Below are 17,020 nucleotides of genomic sequence, written 5' to 3' on the forward strand. Positions count from 1 at the left end.
AAATGTAAATCGCGTACTCCACCACAAGTTTTTGATTTCACGTTTTGACAACGATTATAATATATTATAATATATTTATATATACTTTATATTAGCTTATTTTGACGACCTACTTATTTTCAGGACACTCATCCAGCCATTAACGACATACACTGGGCCTGCGCGCTCAGTCACTCTTTGGGCAAAAATGAATTGGCCACCATGATTCCATTGTTGGTGAAGAACGTACAGTGCGCCACCGTGCTATCAGACATATTGCGCAGGTGTTCAATGACACCACCCGGAATGACTTGTGCCCACGCGCTACCTCCACCTGATACCAGTAAGCACTAAGCGGGTTTTTTATAATATCTATTTGGTCTTTTCGATATACGTTTCTCCGATGTGACGACAATCGATCCAATACGTAAATACCTTGTCGTCATATAACATTAATAAAATAAATACTTGCGCATGTAATATATACGTACTTAATATCCTACACAATTTTCGCGCATCAAACCTTAAAATTGGACTATTTTTAATCGATTGATGAATTTTTGAAAACAGAATTTGTTGAATTTAAACTAATAAATTTATTTTAAATGAAATGACATATTTTAACAAAACGTTTTCCGGCCTACTCCTACTGTGAGTAATTTAAATAACGCATTTAAAATACTAGTTACGCCGTATGTTATTTTAATTTAAATTTTTCAATAGGTACCTAAATTTGTTGTATGTTCTTATTTTTTATGTCTATATATTTATTCTAATTTCTAAATGAATAATTCAGTTAAACTATCTTTAAAATAAATAATGAACACAATAACTATTTAACAAGAGGCCAGTTGTCAGCCATTTTTCTTCTTCAAATGAATCTGTTTATTATGCTTGGATTTCAATTTAAACAACCATTATACACGAATATATATTTATTTATTTTTCATAGAATTCATATTACAATTTTTACCAAACTTAATTGAATTAAAAATGTTCGTTGAATCATGGTATTACTATGAATAACTCATCATTTCAGTATACCAGCCATAATGTATCCACAATAAAAAACTTAAGTCAATTGGCCAAACAACTTAAATCAATCTTTTTAATTGAAACGATATTCAAATACAAGGTTTCTCTTAAATAGACCCAGAACGAGTTAGGATAATGTTGGTTACACGTTCTTTTTACTTTCTGAAGTGTGGCTCTCTAAATCTATTTAGTTATTTAAATGTTCAGTTTTGTTCCGTGTACATAAGTACCGAATACACGTATATATTCTATCAATTTAAATATAAAATCGATACGATTTTTATCTCTTGTACAGATATTAATATTATTCCGATCGCGTGGTAAAAACATAATAAATCAACTGGGTTAGGTTTGATTGTAAACTATACCTTAAACTTGGCGCAGAAAAGCGGTTGTAATTAACATTTGAATAAGCAATTATAAATTCAAAAAACAATTCCGAACAGAGGTCGTTTAGAACAGCGCTTGCTCTTGTAATTCCTTTTTATAAAATGACCTTTCCAGAGTAGCCATCTATACTCGATTTCCGACCTTTAAAGGTGCAGGTACGCTTCATTTTTCGAATGAAAATTTAGGTGCATCCTACAAAGGCGGAAATCTATTGGAATTTTAACGAGGTTAAGTTAGGTTTGAGCGTTCCACCCACGACCCACCTATAACCATCATATTCCTATCCGATATGTTTTCACAGTTTTTCTTATCGAAATTTATCGCATACTTACACTAATTTTATAAAATCTAAATCGATAAATCATTTTCTGTCTGCAGGCAAACACCATCACCATCACCATCACCACCATCACCATCATCATCACCGGAACAACGGCGGTGGCGGCGGCGGCGGGTCGTCCCGGTGCGGCATGATGAAAGGTCTGTCGTACGAACGGGCTCCGCTCCGCATCCTGCTGGAGGCGGCCGTCGCCGCGTACGTCAACACCACGCACTCTCGGCTGACGCACATATCGCCGCGCCACTACGCCGACTTCATCGAGTTCCTGGGCAAGGCGCGCGACACGTTCATGTTGGCGCACGACGGACACGCTCAGTTCGCCCAGCTTTTGGACAACATGAAGCTGGCGTACAAGGGCAAGAAGAAGCTCATGTTCCTGGTCAAAGAGCGGTTCGGGTGACTAGGGCACGGCGCGGTGACGACGCCTTTTCGCAGATGATGTCGTCGCCGTGCTCGCGCTCGCGTTTCGTCGGTGCGGCGGTGGATTTGGTGCCGTTGGCGGTCGGGTGCGTCGCGCTCGTTGCCGTTGTCGACGACCAAGTGGTGTCGTTGTTGCTGTTGTTGAAGTTGTTTCTGTTGTTGTTGTTGTTGTTGTTATTATTGTCGTATGTTATGATACGACGTGTTATTTCTATATTTCTCATATACTTCGCACGATTCGCGATACCACGCACGACCTCGACGGCGACGGCGACGGCGACGACCACGACGACCCTTTTCTGGTGTTCGATATTATAGAAAGTTGCACTCGCACCCGCTACACACCTCGCCCAAACACTACGTAATAAAAGGTCGCAGACGAACCGCAAGCGCCGTGTTCCAAACAACGATCATAGAGGAAGAAGAAAAAGAAGAAGTAAAAGTTATCATCGGTGAAGTTACCTATATTAAAAAAAAAAAAAAAATTATAAAGCTACCACACCAACACACTACGTTACACCACCACTACCACTATAATCATTATTATTAATATCTAATATCATTGTGAACTATTAAACAAACTGCGACCGCGAACGTTTACTTCTCGTATTAATCATTATTATTGTTATTTCTTTATTTCGACGTTTATTGGTCGGCCAAACCGTTAACATACGTTTATAATAATATGATAAAACGAGCAATATGACCACCCATCCTCCCACCAACGTGTAATCCTCGTCTGACTTCCCGCATATCGTACTGATATAATAACAATAACCGATATTTACTTCCACCGTATAATATTATAGAATATACACTGCAGCTAAGCATGATTACCGCGCAGTGACAAATCTCCATGACTGTAACTTATTATTTTGTATTTGTACTGAGGGGGCCGTCGGTACGCTGTAGTTTATTATGACTATCATTGGACCGAAACAAAGGCGAAGATCACGAACTTTGTTTCGTTCTATAATCCATTGATTTTTATGATACGAAAATATAATTTTTTTTATCTATTTATTTCTATAACTGTTGACTGTGATTGGATCAAACGAACTCGAGCAATATCATTTAAGTTTTTATTAAAAAATAACGTTTATTTATTTTTATTATTTTTATTTTGTAATAACGACTTTTATGAATAATGTTGGTTTGTTTGGCACTTTTATAAATTCCTAGCAATTTTAGTCTCGCATACTTATCTCTATGTTTATTTATTTTTTAATTGACAAATTTATAAGTTCCAACGACATCGTTTGTCATTAAAAATGTTTTGTTTATCTTAATATCAAGAAACTACACGCGTTATAAAAAACAAGGACCTACATTTTCTCAAGCTTCGAATACAATAATAAATAAATGTACATTTTTGTATAAGTTTTATTTAAAATTAAATTTATTATTTTTATTATTTTTACCTTTTACATTTGCATTTACAATTTACAGTTAAGTATGCATATTAAGTGTATGTTACCCATATGTATTTGTGCAATCAGAATCTATTACTTTTTTTTGTTATTTTTTTGTTTTCGAAATTATTTTTGCGTGGTTTTGTGTGATTTGTATTCAAAGTGTGTGATTTTACAAATTATACTGAAAAAACACTAGAATATTATATTTTTAAATATTTGTAACCTAAGTCTTAGAATAAACAGTTGTAGTTACAAAATAAAAATAAATCCTCATCTCTGAGGTCATTAAACAATGATGAATTGGACCCGAATGTTCACCAAAGCAATATAATATATTTTATTTAAAAAAAAATAATTTTTATTTTTATTTATTTTGTAACTCAAGACTGTTGTGTTGTATTTTTTTTTTAAGCTTTAAATATTTTGAATTTGTTTATGATATTTTAAAGTTTTAAACTACTATAAGTGTGTTTTTTTCCGTAAATAGTTCACTAAGTTAATTATTTTTCTTTTATTATTATTATTTATAAATTATAGCCTACTTATTAGATATAGAAATACATTTTTTTTAATAATGTGTAATTACAATTATGTAAAATAATGTATAGTATGTTAGTATGTAAGTATTATACTATAAATACTTATGTATATTTTTTAAGACCAATACATAATATTATCTTTTAGTTTTAAAAGAAATATATTATCAAAAAGTAAAAACAAAAAAAAAAAAAATGAAAAAAAATCAATTGTACAAAAATAGGTTACCTAATAATTTTAGGCCTAATTTTGTTTGGAAAAATCGACTTATTGTTTCTATTTTGTAACTGATGTTATTTTAAATGTGTATATATATTTATATATATAAATATATATATATTAAAATATTAATTTTAATATAAATTTATATTTTTTTGGTTTTGCTCAATTAGAAAAGAAAATAATCGATCATAGGTTATATATAATCTATATTTAATCTAAGGATTGATTGAAAAATGTTACAATTATGCGTATAATTATAATGTATGCATTTTGTTATATGAATTATGATATATCATTGTATTGATGAAATAAATGAACTTCCAATCATTACACTAAATGAACTATGCCCACCTATATATAAAATATTATTTTTTAAGATAGTTGTTGCTATGGTACCCTCATTAATATATAATATACAGTACTAATTTATAAAGAAAATCAATAAATAGTTTAAGTAAATCATAGTGTTAGTTATGTACTATATTGTGTATTATCTAATTAAAGGAGAAGAAAAAAATATGATATTTTAATGACTGATGTATGTTTTAGGTACTTAGTAGAAAAAGTACCTAAATAATTTTAAATATATTATAATATGGTAAATATATAATTATAAATATAAATATATATATATATTTTTTTTTGTACTAAAAAGAATTGTATTTTATGACCCATTATCAATTAGGTACCATAGCTAATGTAATTGCGCTTTAAAATTGTATTAAACCAGAATGGTGTTCACCCATCCCATTATTTCAGTGATTTAGTTTTTAATTTTTGTAGCAACTCAATATTGTATTGTATTTGATATATTTTATGTTTACAATTATTAAGTCTGTATACAAACATATTCATTATACATATATTTTTTTTTCATTTCTACATATTACTATTAAGATCTCAGTTTACAATTATGAAAATGCTACAAGCGGATGGATTCTCTTTTTCCTTTTTTTCTTTATTATCATTATTATTATTATCATTATATATATTTTTTTTTTTTTTTTGTGAAATAATCCTGTGTATCTATTTTAGTTTTAGGTGAAAGTAAAAAATAAAATAAAAATAAAAACAAATATAAAATGTGAATCAATTATAAAAGTGTTACTTTATTATATAAAACATGACGTATATCCTTTGAAATCAAATTCCTGTAAATATGTTGTATAAAAGATTAATTTTGATGACTTTTAAAAAATACTATCAAGACAAGACATTGAAAATATTGACAATAGTTTAGATTTTTTTCTTATTGATATTGCTATATTGCCTATTGGAATGTATTATTTATTTTAATTGTACATTTATAATTTTTCAATATAAATTATTATTCTTTAGTATCATATATCAGACAAGTAGGTATGTTTGTACTAATGCAATGCTTGAATACAGTATAAAAGTTGCATCACTGAATGGATAAAATGGATAAAGGGTGTAAAATATACATATTTATAATAAATCATCCAAACATAAAATCAATTTCATAGATAAAAATGATCAATGGATTAAATTTTATTCTAACATACATTAATTAATATAAGTTATAACAATAAATGAATGAATGAATGTAAACTATGTGAATTTTTAAAACAATATTAAATTTATTTAAATAGTACCAAATTTGATAGATATTTTTGTTTTATTTACCTGAAAATAGTAACAGAAGCTTTAATATATGCAATTTTATACTATACCTACTTTAGATTCACTTAAGTATTTTTTATTGCCATTTTAAATATTTATTTATGAAAAGTAATACAATAATGTTACTCATTTTATATATTAAATTTATTTATTTGGATTTTTTTTTTTTTGCCTAATCTGGCTTATTTAACACAATATACTAGTTATTTTGAATTTGGAAAATGAAGAGTTATATATAGTACATACATTCCTAATATTATTAATCAACATTGAACATGAACTATAAGTTATAACATTGCACAGTGTAATGCACACATGATGAGGAACTTATTTCTATGTTCACTCTTCCCATCAAGACTATCATAGGCCTACCCACTTTTCTCAGAAAGAAAATGTTTTGTATAGTATTAAATGTGTAGTCTATACATGACTAATATAGGTAGGTACTATTAGTTTTAAAATTTTAAATAAATACATACAATAATATAATATACGTATAATAAATGTATAATATGTGATATTCTGTTACTTTTTTATTTAATAAAAAAAATCATTGATAATATTTTTACATCAATAATGTATTATAAAATCAATAAATTACAGAATTAAAAAATTATAAATTTGTAAATTATTGTCGTAATATTTAAGTAATAACTGATTATAAGTGTGGAACAGATACGCGATATGTGGCACATTGAACATTATTAAGACTTAAAAGTAGAACTTAGTATTATTTACCATGGTAACAATGTACCTATATTGCATATACGACACGCCGTGCTACACTATTGTTATATTATTTTACATTGAGGTTAGGTGTAGAATTTACAATTATGTTTTTTGGAAACTTAACCTACTTATCTATTTTCGAGTACAAAAATTATGTTTAATATTTTATAAATTTTAGAACAAGGTATCGTGTGAAATAAAAACTAGGTTTTCGTGAACGAATGTTCACAAAAATGGTGTACTTTATTTTCACAAATAAAAATTTAAAAATATTTTTTTTTATCAGAATAATATGTAGATTACAACTGTTGATAGATGTTTGTCTATCATTTTACATAATTGTATGGGGTAAAGATAATTGTGTGAATTTCATAACCAAGCTTACACATGTAGTGTGCAATTTATTCATGAAAAAAAAAAAAAAAAAAAATGTTTTTTTTAAATGTATACCTACTACCAAAGTACTTTAATAACGTAAATCTGGTCACTTTGAGTAATTTGGATTTAGCAGTGGAAAGAATATAGTGTGAATTTAAAAATTTGGTTTAATTGTGTTACTGAGGATTTTTTACCTACTTTATGTTCGTAAAACAATAACTTTTATTATTGAGTAAATATATTTTTGGTATCGAAGTAGGTATCCTAGCGAGACCTGTTGATAGCTGCCATTTCCACGTACGTATATTATTGTTCTACATATTCTACACTTTAAATCCAATCGTAATTCATATGCTGTAAATACGTATGTACTAAAAAAAAAAAAAAAAAAATGTTTTTAAAACGCGTTTGTAGTGCTATGTGTTCCAACGTTTTTAAAACGAGTGAATTATATTGGACAAATAAAATTGCAACAATCCCTACAAGTTAAAGGGAAACTTGAAAATTCAGTATGAAATTATTTTCAATCAAATAATATAAGCATTAATCACGGTTTGACCATAGAGAAAAAAATATCCGAAAACCTGAAATAGAAAACTAGTTAAACCAATCTTGCCAATCGCCAGACGTCACGCCATGCAGTTGTGACGTAAGTTTATTTGCCGGTCGGTAGATGGCGCCGTGAGTTTCGTTTGTTTCGATAATTGTCTCGCGGACGGGCGACCATTATAGAAATATAATATTATATTATTCAATTTACTTATAAAGTGGAAAACGAAAAGTAGACAAAACAAATAATACCTATTATAGGTATACTTACTACAGTAATGATATTTTTTTCACAACCGCTTAAGATTTGTCTATTAAAAAAGTAAACTCATATAGTCATATGAAGCGGATACATACAATACCTAAGTGTGTATGGGTAGATTTAAGAAAAATAACACTGTTTGTTATAACTGTAGTGACGTACAAATCGGCACGTTGTCCTCATATCGGTTCGGTCTAGATTACTTATGTATTTATCGAGATCGATGTTTCAATAATAATAATATTATATAGACCGTAACGATATGATTTAAACTAAAATCGAAATGAAGGTTAATGTAATATAAATGCAAGTCGTGTGTATGCCAACTTATATATCTATCGATTCTATCGTATTATCTCTTATAGAGTTTTGCATGTAGAGTTGTATTTATTATTTAAACTGAAGAAAATCCAATAAAATGTCTATAGGACTGCTGTTTAAACGTATTCGAATTTCATACAGTTATTAAAACAGTAATGAAATACCATACCATAATTCCGGTGTATTATACAACGCGATAAAAACAAGTACATAGTAGTCGCGAACAAGATATAAATGCTACAGATATCCTGCACTCTAAAAAAAAATTAAAAATTATAGCATGCTACTACAACTGCTATTTGATATTTACTCCGTTACACAGAAAAACATTGAATCATAAAATTGTTATAAATGTTTTTCATATTATAATTATTAAAAAAAAAACCATATCACTTAGGTTGCCATGGTAGTACAATAAATAATAATTATATTAACCATCGGTTAGGTTACGACAAAATGTTGTAATAAGATTTTGAGTGTAAATTTTTTTTTTTGATTGCTATAGTATTGTATAATTATTATATTATAAATCAGTTGCTAAGAACAATTAAGGAAACGCGAAATTATTCATATATAACATTAATTTCATTTTTTTAAATTGTTGTTATTATTTGATTGCCATGGTAATATCACAACGTGAAATAGTCCATGTAAAATCGATCAGAAAAAATAATATCGTCGATTGTAATCGTTTAAGGTACATTTGGCATACAATTAGAGAAAACTAATGTCATTAGATTCTTTCCGCGAATATGTACATAATATTATTTAAGTCTGAACTGCTATGGTTAACCGCATTAAAGCATTAAACTATAATAATAAAATATATCAATCATATATTATTAAGTATGGATACAATGTTGAATTTAATAATTTATGAATAATAAAACTGGTTCTTATAATTAGGAATATACGTAATAATGATCAAAATGTTTATAAATAATTTTTCTTCGAACCGTTCAATCCTAATATGAATATTCGAATATCGTTTTTCGACGAAATACAGATAAGTTCTAAAAACCCACTGTGAATATTGTCAGATAGCGACCGCACTAACCATATTATACACAAAAGCAGATTTCCATAATACACGTTCATGGGTATGTGGCATGTGCATGGAAACCCTTTGCTGTGGTTGGTAAGTTGTGGTACTATGGATAACCGCGGTATCCGCGGTAAGCATTTGGTATACCAGAGTCGTTACACTATTTTACTAATTTGACCGTTGAGAATCGTTTTGAAGTCTGTTCCAGTACTCGCGAGCGTGTATAATGAAAACCTGTATTAGGCATTTGTGAGCGGGTAACCATGTTATTTCACATCAGTCAGTCTTTTTAGTGCCGTCAAACCATTTCCGCATTGTCGATTGTCGTCCTCGAGTGCGTGTGTTTACTATAATATAATAGAATACAATAGTTTAAATTACTTAATCTAACCTCTGGATACATTTTTTTCGGCTCCATCCGAAAACCGTACACTTTTGATTTCGACCCGAAAAAGACCGATAGACCAAAATCGCACACTTTATCGGTCATTATAGAACAAAATACCTTAAATTTAAAACCGCATACTTCTTTTATTGCCAACTATGAACTAATTAATGGATAAAATAAGATATTATGCTGCAATAATATCATGCTAACACGTTTAAAGACTTAAGTCGCCATTCGTTATTAATCGATCTTGTATATATCTACAGAAATATAGTGGTTTAAACGTAAGTGATTTTTTGTTTATTTAAATATTTTTTATTCGTAAGGCTCAAATTTTAAAGCATAAGCTTCTATTTTTATAATATATGAGATAGAAATCGAATTTTTATACATAAATTCATTTCACGCCTTGTAGCTTTTTTTATTGCTTTTTTTCAATTAATCCAGCTGTGGATTTTTTAAATGTTTATTATGCTATTGTAATAAAAAAATAATAATTATTAAGAAATATAAAAACCCAGAATGCGGATATTGGATTATTATTGTTATCGTTATCGACTTGTTTATTAAATGTTACACATTTATCGATCTACATTACAGCTTGCAGTACCCATACAGTCAGTATGCCTATGACATTGATATCGACCATTCCAAAATGTAAGATTTAGTGTAGAATTTGAAACCTCTTGTATGAAGTACTCACCGATCACTTCAAATGTAGAGAGTTCGTTTTCTACATATAAAAATATTCTATCGGACAATAGTCAGTTTCACTACTGAAAATCTAGGGAAATACATGGTAGTTAATTCTTTTTTTAATTAAAATTTATGTTTCAAATTATTTTATTCATTTTTATAACTAGTTCATGTTAATTTTTGGTCATGATTTTTTTTTTGCTTTTTTAAAAATAAATATGCTTCTTTTTAACTTTTTTAAAACAATCGTACTTTTTTAGTTGTTAATTATGCTTTAAAATTCAAGCACTATTAATTAAGTATAATACTTTTTAAAATTATCGTTAGTAATAAAGGTCAAAGGGGCAAGTGTTAATTACTTGACGATTTTAAATGCGAAAAATTAAGAGTAATTTTTTTTTTAACTTGAATACTCGTATAAATATTTTTTTTATTTGAATAAATTTATAAATTGTTAAGTATTCATTAACATATATATAAATTATAAAGTATGCGATTTTTATTTTTTTAAATCAAAGTGCGGTTTTTGGATACAACAATTTTAAAAATTGTGCGGTTTTAATCTATTAAATGAGTGTGGTTTATTCCTGTATATTATCGAAAGTGTGTGGTTTTAAAAGTCAACGATTTCTTCAATTTAGCCGAAAATGTTATCTCCAGTCCGAAAACCTTTGGTGCTTGTTTCCTATAGAATTGTACGTCGGATAACAGAATGCAAGGTTAGTAAATTAGTCATAATATTTTCAGTTTTCATGTATAGTCTGACTAAGATATTTATTGAGTTAAGTTTCCCCCTAATTGACAAAAACTGCACAAACTCGCACTTAACTTATTCTAATCATATTGTAAATGGTACTGACAATTTGACATTTTTATACAACATCATTATTATTTTTTTTCATTAGTATTTAAAAAAGTAAACGTAAATGAAAAATATACAAAAAATAAAAAATAGTCTGGAACTGGAAGCTATATAAATAAAAAAAAAAAAAATGAAAAATATGTTTTAGGTGATCCTAAAATCTGTGTTTATTGACAAATTCAACTCTTTCGAATTTCAAGTTTATTTGCAATTTTTTTAACTGAACGTAAATTATAAATGTAATAAAAATCAGCATATAGTGAAGGTACATAGTGGTTAGATGGTTTAAATATCTTATAAGTTATAATACAATAATCACTATTTATTATAATAATTGAGATTATTGACTAATTTCATTGGTAGAGATAAAATTAATATAATAGTATATCTAAATATAAATTATAATATATTATACTTTAGGACAAAAAAGTAAGATTGTGGGAATACAATTTTCCCTCCTCACGACAATTAGTATAGGTTAAACAATACCAACGAATTAATGTATAAAAAAATATACCAACAGAAAATTGCGTCGTAAACCTGCATAGGTATAACTCAACCTGTTTATGCTCTGATTTTCTCACGGGCATTTTATATTCAGTGTCATAAAAAAAAATTAAGTAGTATACTAGTATTACATATTCTTATATAATATAGCTAGGCGGCAAGTCATAATTAATGATATGAATATACATAATTATATATATATATATACTACCTATAGAAACAAGGAACGCACAAATAATCAAAGAATAGCTCTTTTTAAATATTCTATTTATTAATATAAATCGTCATACATCACTAATCACTCATACTCAATCATCTAACCTACGCCTAATTTTATGTATAATGATAAATTTTAATTTGGTACTAACCCAGAGACTTCTCAGTCAGAATATTAGTAGAGTGGATATAAAATTAATTTGAAGCTTTCCTAAATAAGTTACCAAACTCACTTTATATAATAAAAAAAAAATATTTAATTAATGTTCCAACAGTTTTTATTTTATTTTTTTTAATCTTTAGCCAAAATAAATGTAATCAAATAATTTATTACCTACGATACTCACAGTTTGGTTTTCAAAAAATCTCAGTTGCTTCAAAAGATGCAACTAAAAAATACTAGTCACGAAAAATTCTGGTTTCACAAGTATTCCAATACCTAGCATAATATTATATATGCATTTTTGTACATTGTTATGTTATTAGCCTAACCTAGTCTATTTAATTATCTTGGCAATTTATTTTGTATTTATGAACGTTATGAACGAATATAGGAAATTATTTTGGTAGATAATTTATACAATTGTATCTATTGGTCTACTTGTGGGTGTATAACTATTGCTATGAGAATAATAATTAAATTAATATTTTAAATCGTATTGTGACCTTGGAAAGATTTTCTTTTGTTTTAATCAAACGTTATACGTCATTTACATATTAGGTAAAAATGCATAAAGGGTAACCGAATGTCCTCGAAACATCGACCAGATTCAACCAATAAATAGGTACATATTTATTATAGGTAGAGTTATTATTTATTTTATTTAACATTTTGATACAAACTTACAATTTTTCAATTGATCCGTTTGATCATAATAATTATTAATACAATTATTAATATATATTATTATTAACATTTTTTCAACTTTATCATTATGTAATAAAAAAAATTCATAGATTAATAGCAGCGACTCGAAAAAAATTATTCTCAGTTTAATGTTCGTATGTGTAATTTTATTTTATTATAAAGACTTAAATTTTCAGTATACTTGATATTAAAATGTGTTTGAATATATATAGTTAAATAATTTATTATATCATACAAACCATTGCATTTTCATCTCAGACTTTAATGATTACCAGCTGCGATATTACACCCCATTACTAGTGATAAACTTTATTTCTTAATATAAGTGTCCTTTTAGTCCATTTTAAATATTAATAAGCGAAGATATCATTCAGTTAATGCAGTACTGTTAATTTTTGTACGATTGTCCCCAGGTGGTTCCACTTGAAACAGTAATACAACTGTAGTTCTTTATGGCTTATAATATATAATATATAGTTATAGAGATTTTCATTTGTAGTGTAATAATATACTTGATGATAAATTGATAACACCCTAAGATTAACTCCCTATATAGTGGAATAGTCCAAGAAGCTGAAATCACAGTATAGACAGGTCCAGACAGGTTATAACGTATGACGTCAGGTGTATGTTGAATCACTATTTCCGTATTGTTTTTTTTATTTTTTTTTATTTGAATTTGTTTTTGGTCTTCCGATGTAAATATTTTTATTTGAACTGCGAGTCTGCTTATCTTTTACGATAAAGTCACTAGACTATTGCAGATTTTAATATTATATAATACATATTATATCTATATGACTGTACAAACGAGTATAGTTTGTGTGTAAAATAATGTTTATGTGTAGTATGTGTATATGCGATAATGATCTGATAAACGCGTGCATAAAAAAATGCTTATAATTTTTTATATTAAAATAACAATAATAAATATGCAAACAACAAGGAAGAATCCGTGCCTAATACATATTATATTTATGTATTTATCGTAAATATATAGGTGTATAATTATAAATTATAATATATATATATATATATAAACCTATTATATGAATTGCCGTGACGGCGGATGCTTCGTTGACACAAAAACAATATCATATAATATTTACACGGCCAAGATATAGATAATAATCGATTGAAGGACACAGAAGACTTTTATTTTTTTTTCTTCATTCAGTAGGCGCCAATGCGTAATACCTACAATTTCAATCGAAGGTTTCCGTTTTGTATAAAATTCTATTTTATGATATTATTGTCAATTTCAAATTTATTACCCACATTACTATTACTTACCTCATTTATATGAAAGTAAAGTTACTCATCGTTTGTTGTTGTTATTTATTGCCATTATAATATTAATACGGATGTTTGGTTTTTTTTTTAGTTAAAAACTATTAAAACCGTGTTTTTCGTTTTCTTTGTAGTTTTTGATGTATTTGAATTAGGTATTAATATATTAATTATTGTATCTTTATAACTAGAAGTTTGGTCAGTAAAATTAAAAAAATTAAGCTTATTAAGATAAATATTTAAATATTTTTAGCTTTTCAATAGATGGAACAATCATTTAAAAAAAAAAAATAAGTTCTTATTAAACATATTATACTTATTTTTGTATTTTGTAAAATTAGATGGGCATGTGACTTTATGCTTTATAAATAATGAAAAATGCAATATATAATATGATACATGAATGCACAAAATCTTTAAATCATTAACAATCATTTTTACTACCTAATATGTATATTTACGTTTATATAATATGGAAATAAGCATCACACAATTTACTATTATTCAAAAATACATGGTATTTTTTTATTATTATTGAAACAAAATTTAAATATATTGGGTATAATATATAGGTACATATTGCGTATTTATACCGTATTACATATAGTAGAATAAATTACCATAGTAGCGATATATTTATATGATAAGAAACTAACAAACTGTTTTCGCTCAGAATCATATGTTGTACCTATCCAATAATTTATCATTGAATTCAAATTTGAAACATCCATTATAGTGACCTATTCAATAACGAGATATACTTGACTCCTGTATACAATATAGCAGAGTGATGATTTACTTTCCTTTTTCTTTTTGGTTCTCATATTAATTATTATTTAAAAATTTAAAATTATCAATTTTGTAGGATTTTTATGGATTAAAAAAGTACCAAATTTTATTTGTTAGACAAATTAGTCCAAAATAATAAAAAATTAAATAATATTATAAAATAATACTTTGTTCAAATTATATAAATTACATTTTTCATTAAATTCAAGATAATAACATTAAATAAATAATAATTAAAAAAAAAAAAAAAAACCAGTTACTAAAACGTTAATTGTGTGGATACAAATATTACGATACCGCACGTCATTCTATACTATTAGTTTTATGTATATAATATTATAATACACATTGAATAATATTTTTAATATAGGTACTTACCGTTGTTGCTTAAAAAAATATTTATTACGTATTATGTAAAATTAATTTGTTAGTTAAAAAATATGTATAATTCGATACAATAAGTATTTAGTTTTTAATGAATTATTACAACATGATTACAGACTTGAGTAAAATACTTTTTAAAAGTATTTTAAATACATATTCCAAATACTTAAAAAAAAGTATTCAAAATATATATTCGAATACTTTATAATAATAATATTAATATTCCAAGTATTTGGAATACTTCACAAAAAGTATTCGGAATATTACCCAAGTCTGCATGATTAGAAAGTAATTCAGTAATATAAATATAGCTATATAGTAGTACTTACCTACTTATTTTAAGGCATCATTTATTTTGTATTTACAATTATACTCAAAATTACAATATTTATATAAATGCTATCAATCACTAATATTAGGTATTTATACATAATACTCCATATTCTTTTTTTAATTTTATCTAAAAGTGTATTTATAATGACGCAATTAAACAATTACTTAATCTTATTACTACTCATTTCTATTCGAATATAAATTCAAAATTTTCTATTATACATTTAAAATAATTAAATACAATTCTACGAAGTATATTACGTAAAATAGTTATCAATATATAATAGAATACACGTGAGACTTACTTATTTATTAATTATATCATTACAAATATTAATACTCGCACATATATAATGTATGTACTATATAAGTATTTGATTATACTAGCTATATGATTATCTATTATACAAATGTTCCAATAGAAATAAAAAAAAATCATTAATTATAGATAATTCTGATTTCTGAGTACAATCAACATAATATTGATTTAAAATTTTTTTATCGACTATTCCTTGTAGTTAAAAATGCCAAAAATGCAAATTTTAATCATCTACTAATGAATTAACAGCATTGTACAGTTATTAATCTTATCTATAAGAAAGCATTATTAATTTAATGTTAAATAGAACTACAGAAGAAAAAGTCGCATACAATATATTTATGATAAATAATGATCATAGCACATTTGTACTAATTATGCAGTATATCTACTCGATTCCGTATATCACATCTGCTTAATAATTTATAAAAAAATTCTAGTTCTCGTTTTAATAATTATGTTTGCTTTTGCTTTACTGTGGAGTTTTTAATTAAGTATTCATAAAGTTAAAAAAATCTAAATTTGAATAAATTTAAAAAATAGGTAAAAATAAGTAAAAGTAAGCAAGTGAATCACCCAGTATAATTTAATATAAAGTACTAATAACTACAAACTATAATATTAATATACTTATATGATACAATAATAAATTATATTTTGTGAATTTCACTCAGACAAGAAGATACAATATAATGAATAATGTAATTTAAGTTAACAGCACTATCATCTATTATAAGATATCTATTATACTTTATAAAAAGCATGTTAGACATATATATTTTCATGTAATACAGCAGACTATGCACATTTTAAAATTTACTAATCAGTTATCTCGATCAATATTATATAATTTTATTATTATTTTTTTTTTTTCGAAGAAGGGATTTGAGAGTACTCCAATCCCATTTAAATTATAGAAAAATTATTTCCTAATGGTGTTGTTTATCTTAAAAATTTAATTTTATTTTTTTGGCTCTAAGTGGATTGATGAATGTATTGGATCTAGTTGGTATTTTAGAAGACAAAAATTAAATCGTCCCGTATTTTTGAAAAAAATAACAAAAGGAATTAGGAAAAAATGTAAATTTTATTCTAAAAAACC

At 26.5% G+C, this 17,020-nt stretch overlaps 2 protein-coding genes across 3 annotated transcripts in view; both read left to right on the forward strand.

Annotated features, from left to right (window-relative positions):
- LOC114123321 (zinc finger SWIM domain-containing protein 5-like) overlaps positions 1-5,431 on the forward strand; it is a 56,881-nt gene extending 51,450 nt beyond the window's left edge. Inside the window, exons 15-16 of the mRNA XM_050204903.1 lie at positions 124-322; positions 1,783-5,431. Coding sequence (XP_050060860.1) covers positions 124-322; positions 1,783-2,144 — 561 coding nt within the window. The 3' untranslated portion in view covers positions 2,145-5,431. The remainder of the gene's footprint in view (positions 1-123; positions 323-1,782) is intronic.
- A 5,501-nt stretch (positions 5,432-10,932) lies between these two features.
- The window catches only part of LOC114123317 (ion transport peptide-like), an 87,157-nt gene continuing 81,069 nt past the window's right edge, over positions 10,933-17,020 (forward strand). Inside the window, exon 1 of one of the 2 annotated variants that reach the window (XM_027986251.2) lies at positions 10,933-11,069. In XM_027986251.2, coding sequence (XP_027842052.2) covers positions 10,998-11,069 — 72 coding nt within the window. In that variant the 5' untranslated portion in view covers positions 10,933-10,997. The remainder of the gene's footprint in view (positions 11,070-17,020) is intronic. The other variant, XM_050204748.1, reaches the window with a different exon arrangement.

This window comes from Aphis gossypii, chromosome 3 (genome assembly GCF_020184175.1).
Source record: "Aphis gossypii isolate Hap1 chromosome 3, ASM2018417v2, whole genome shotgun sequence".
Classification (NCBI taxonomy): domain Eukaryota; kingdom Metazoa; phylum Arthropoda; class Insecta; order Hemiptera; family Aphididae; genus Aphis; species Aphis gossypii.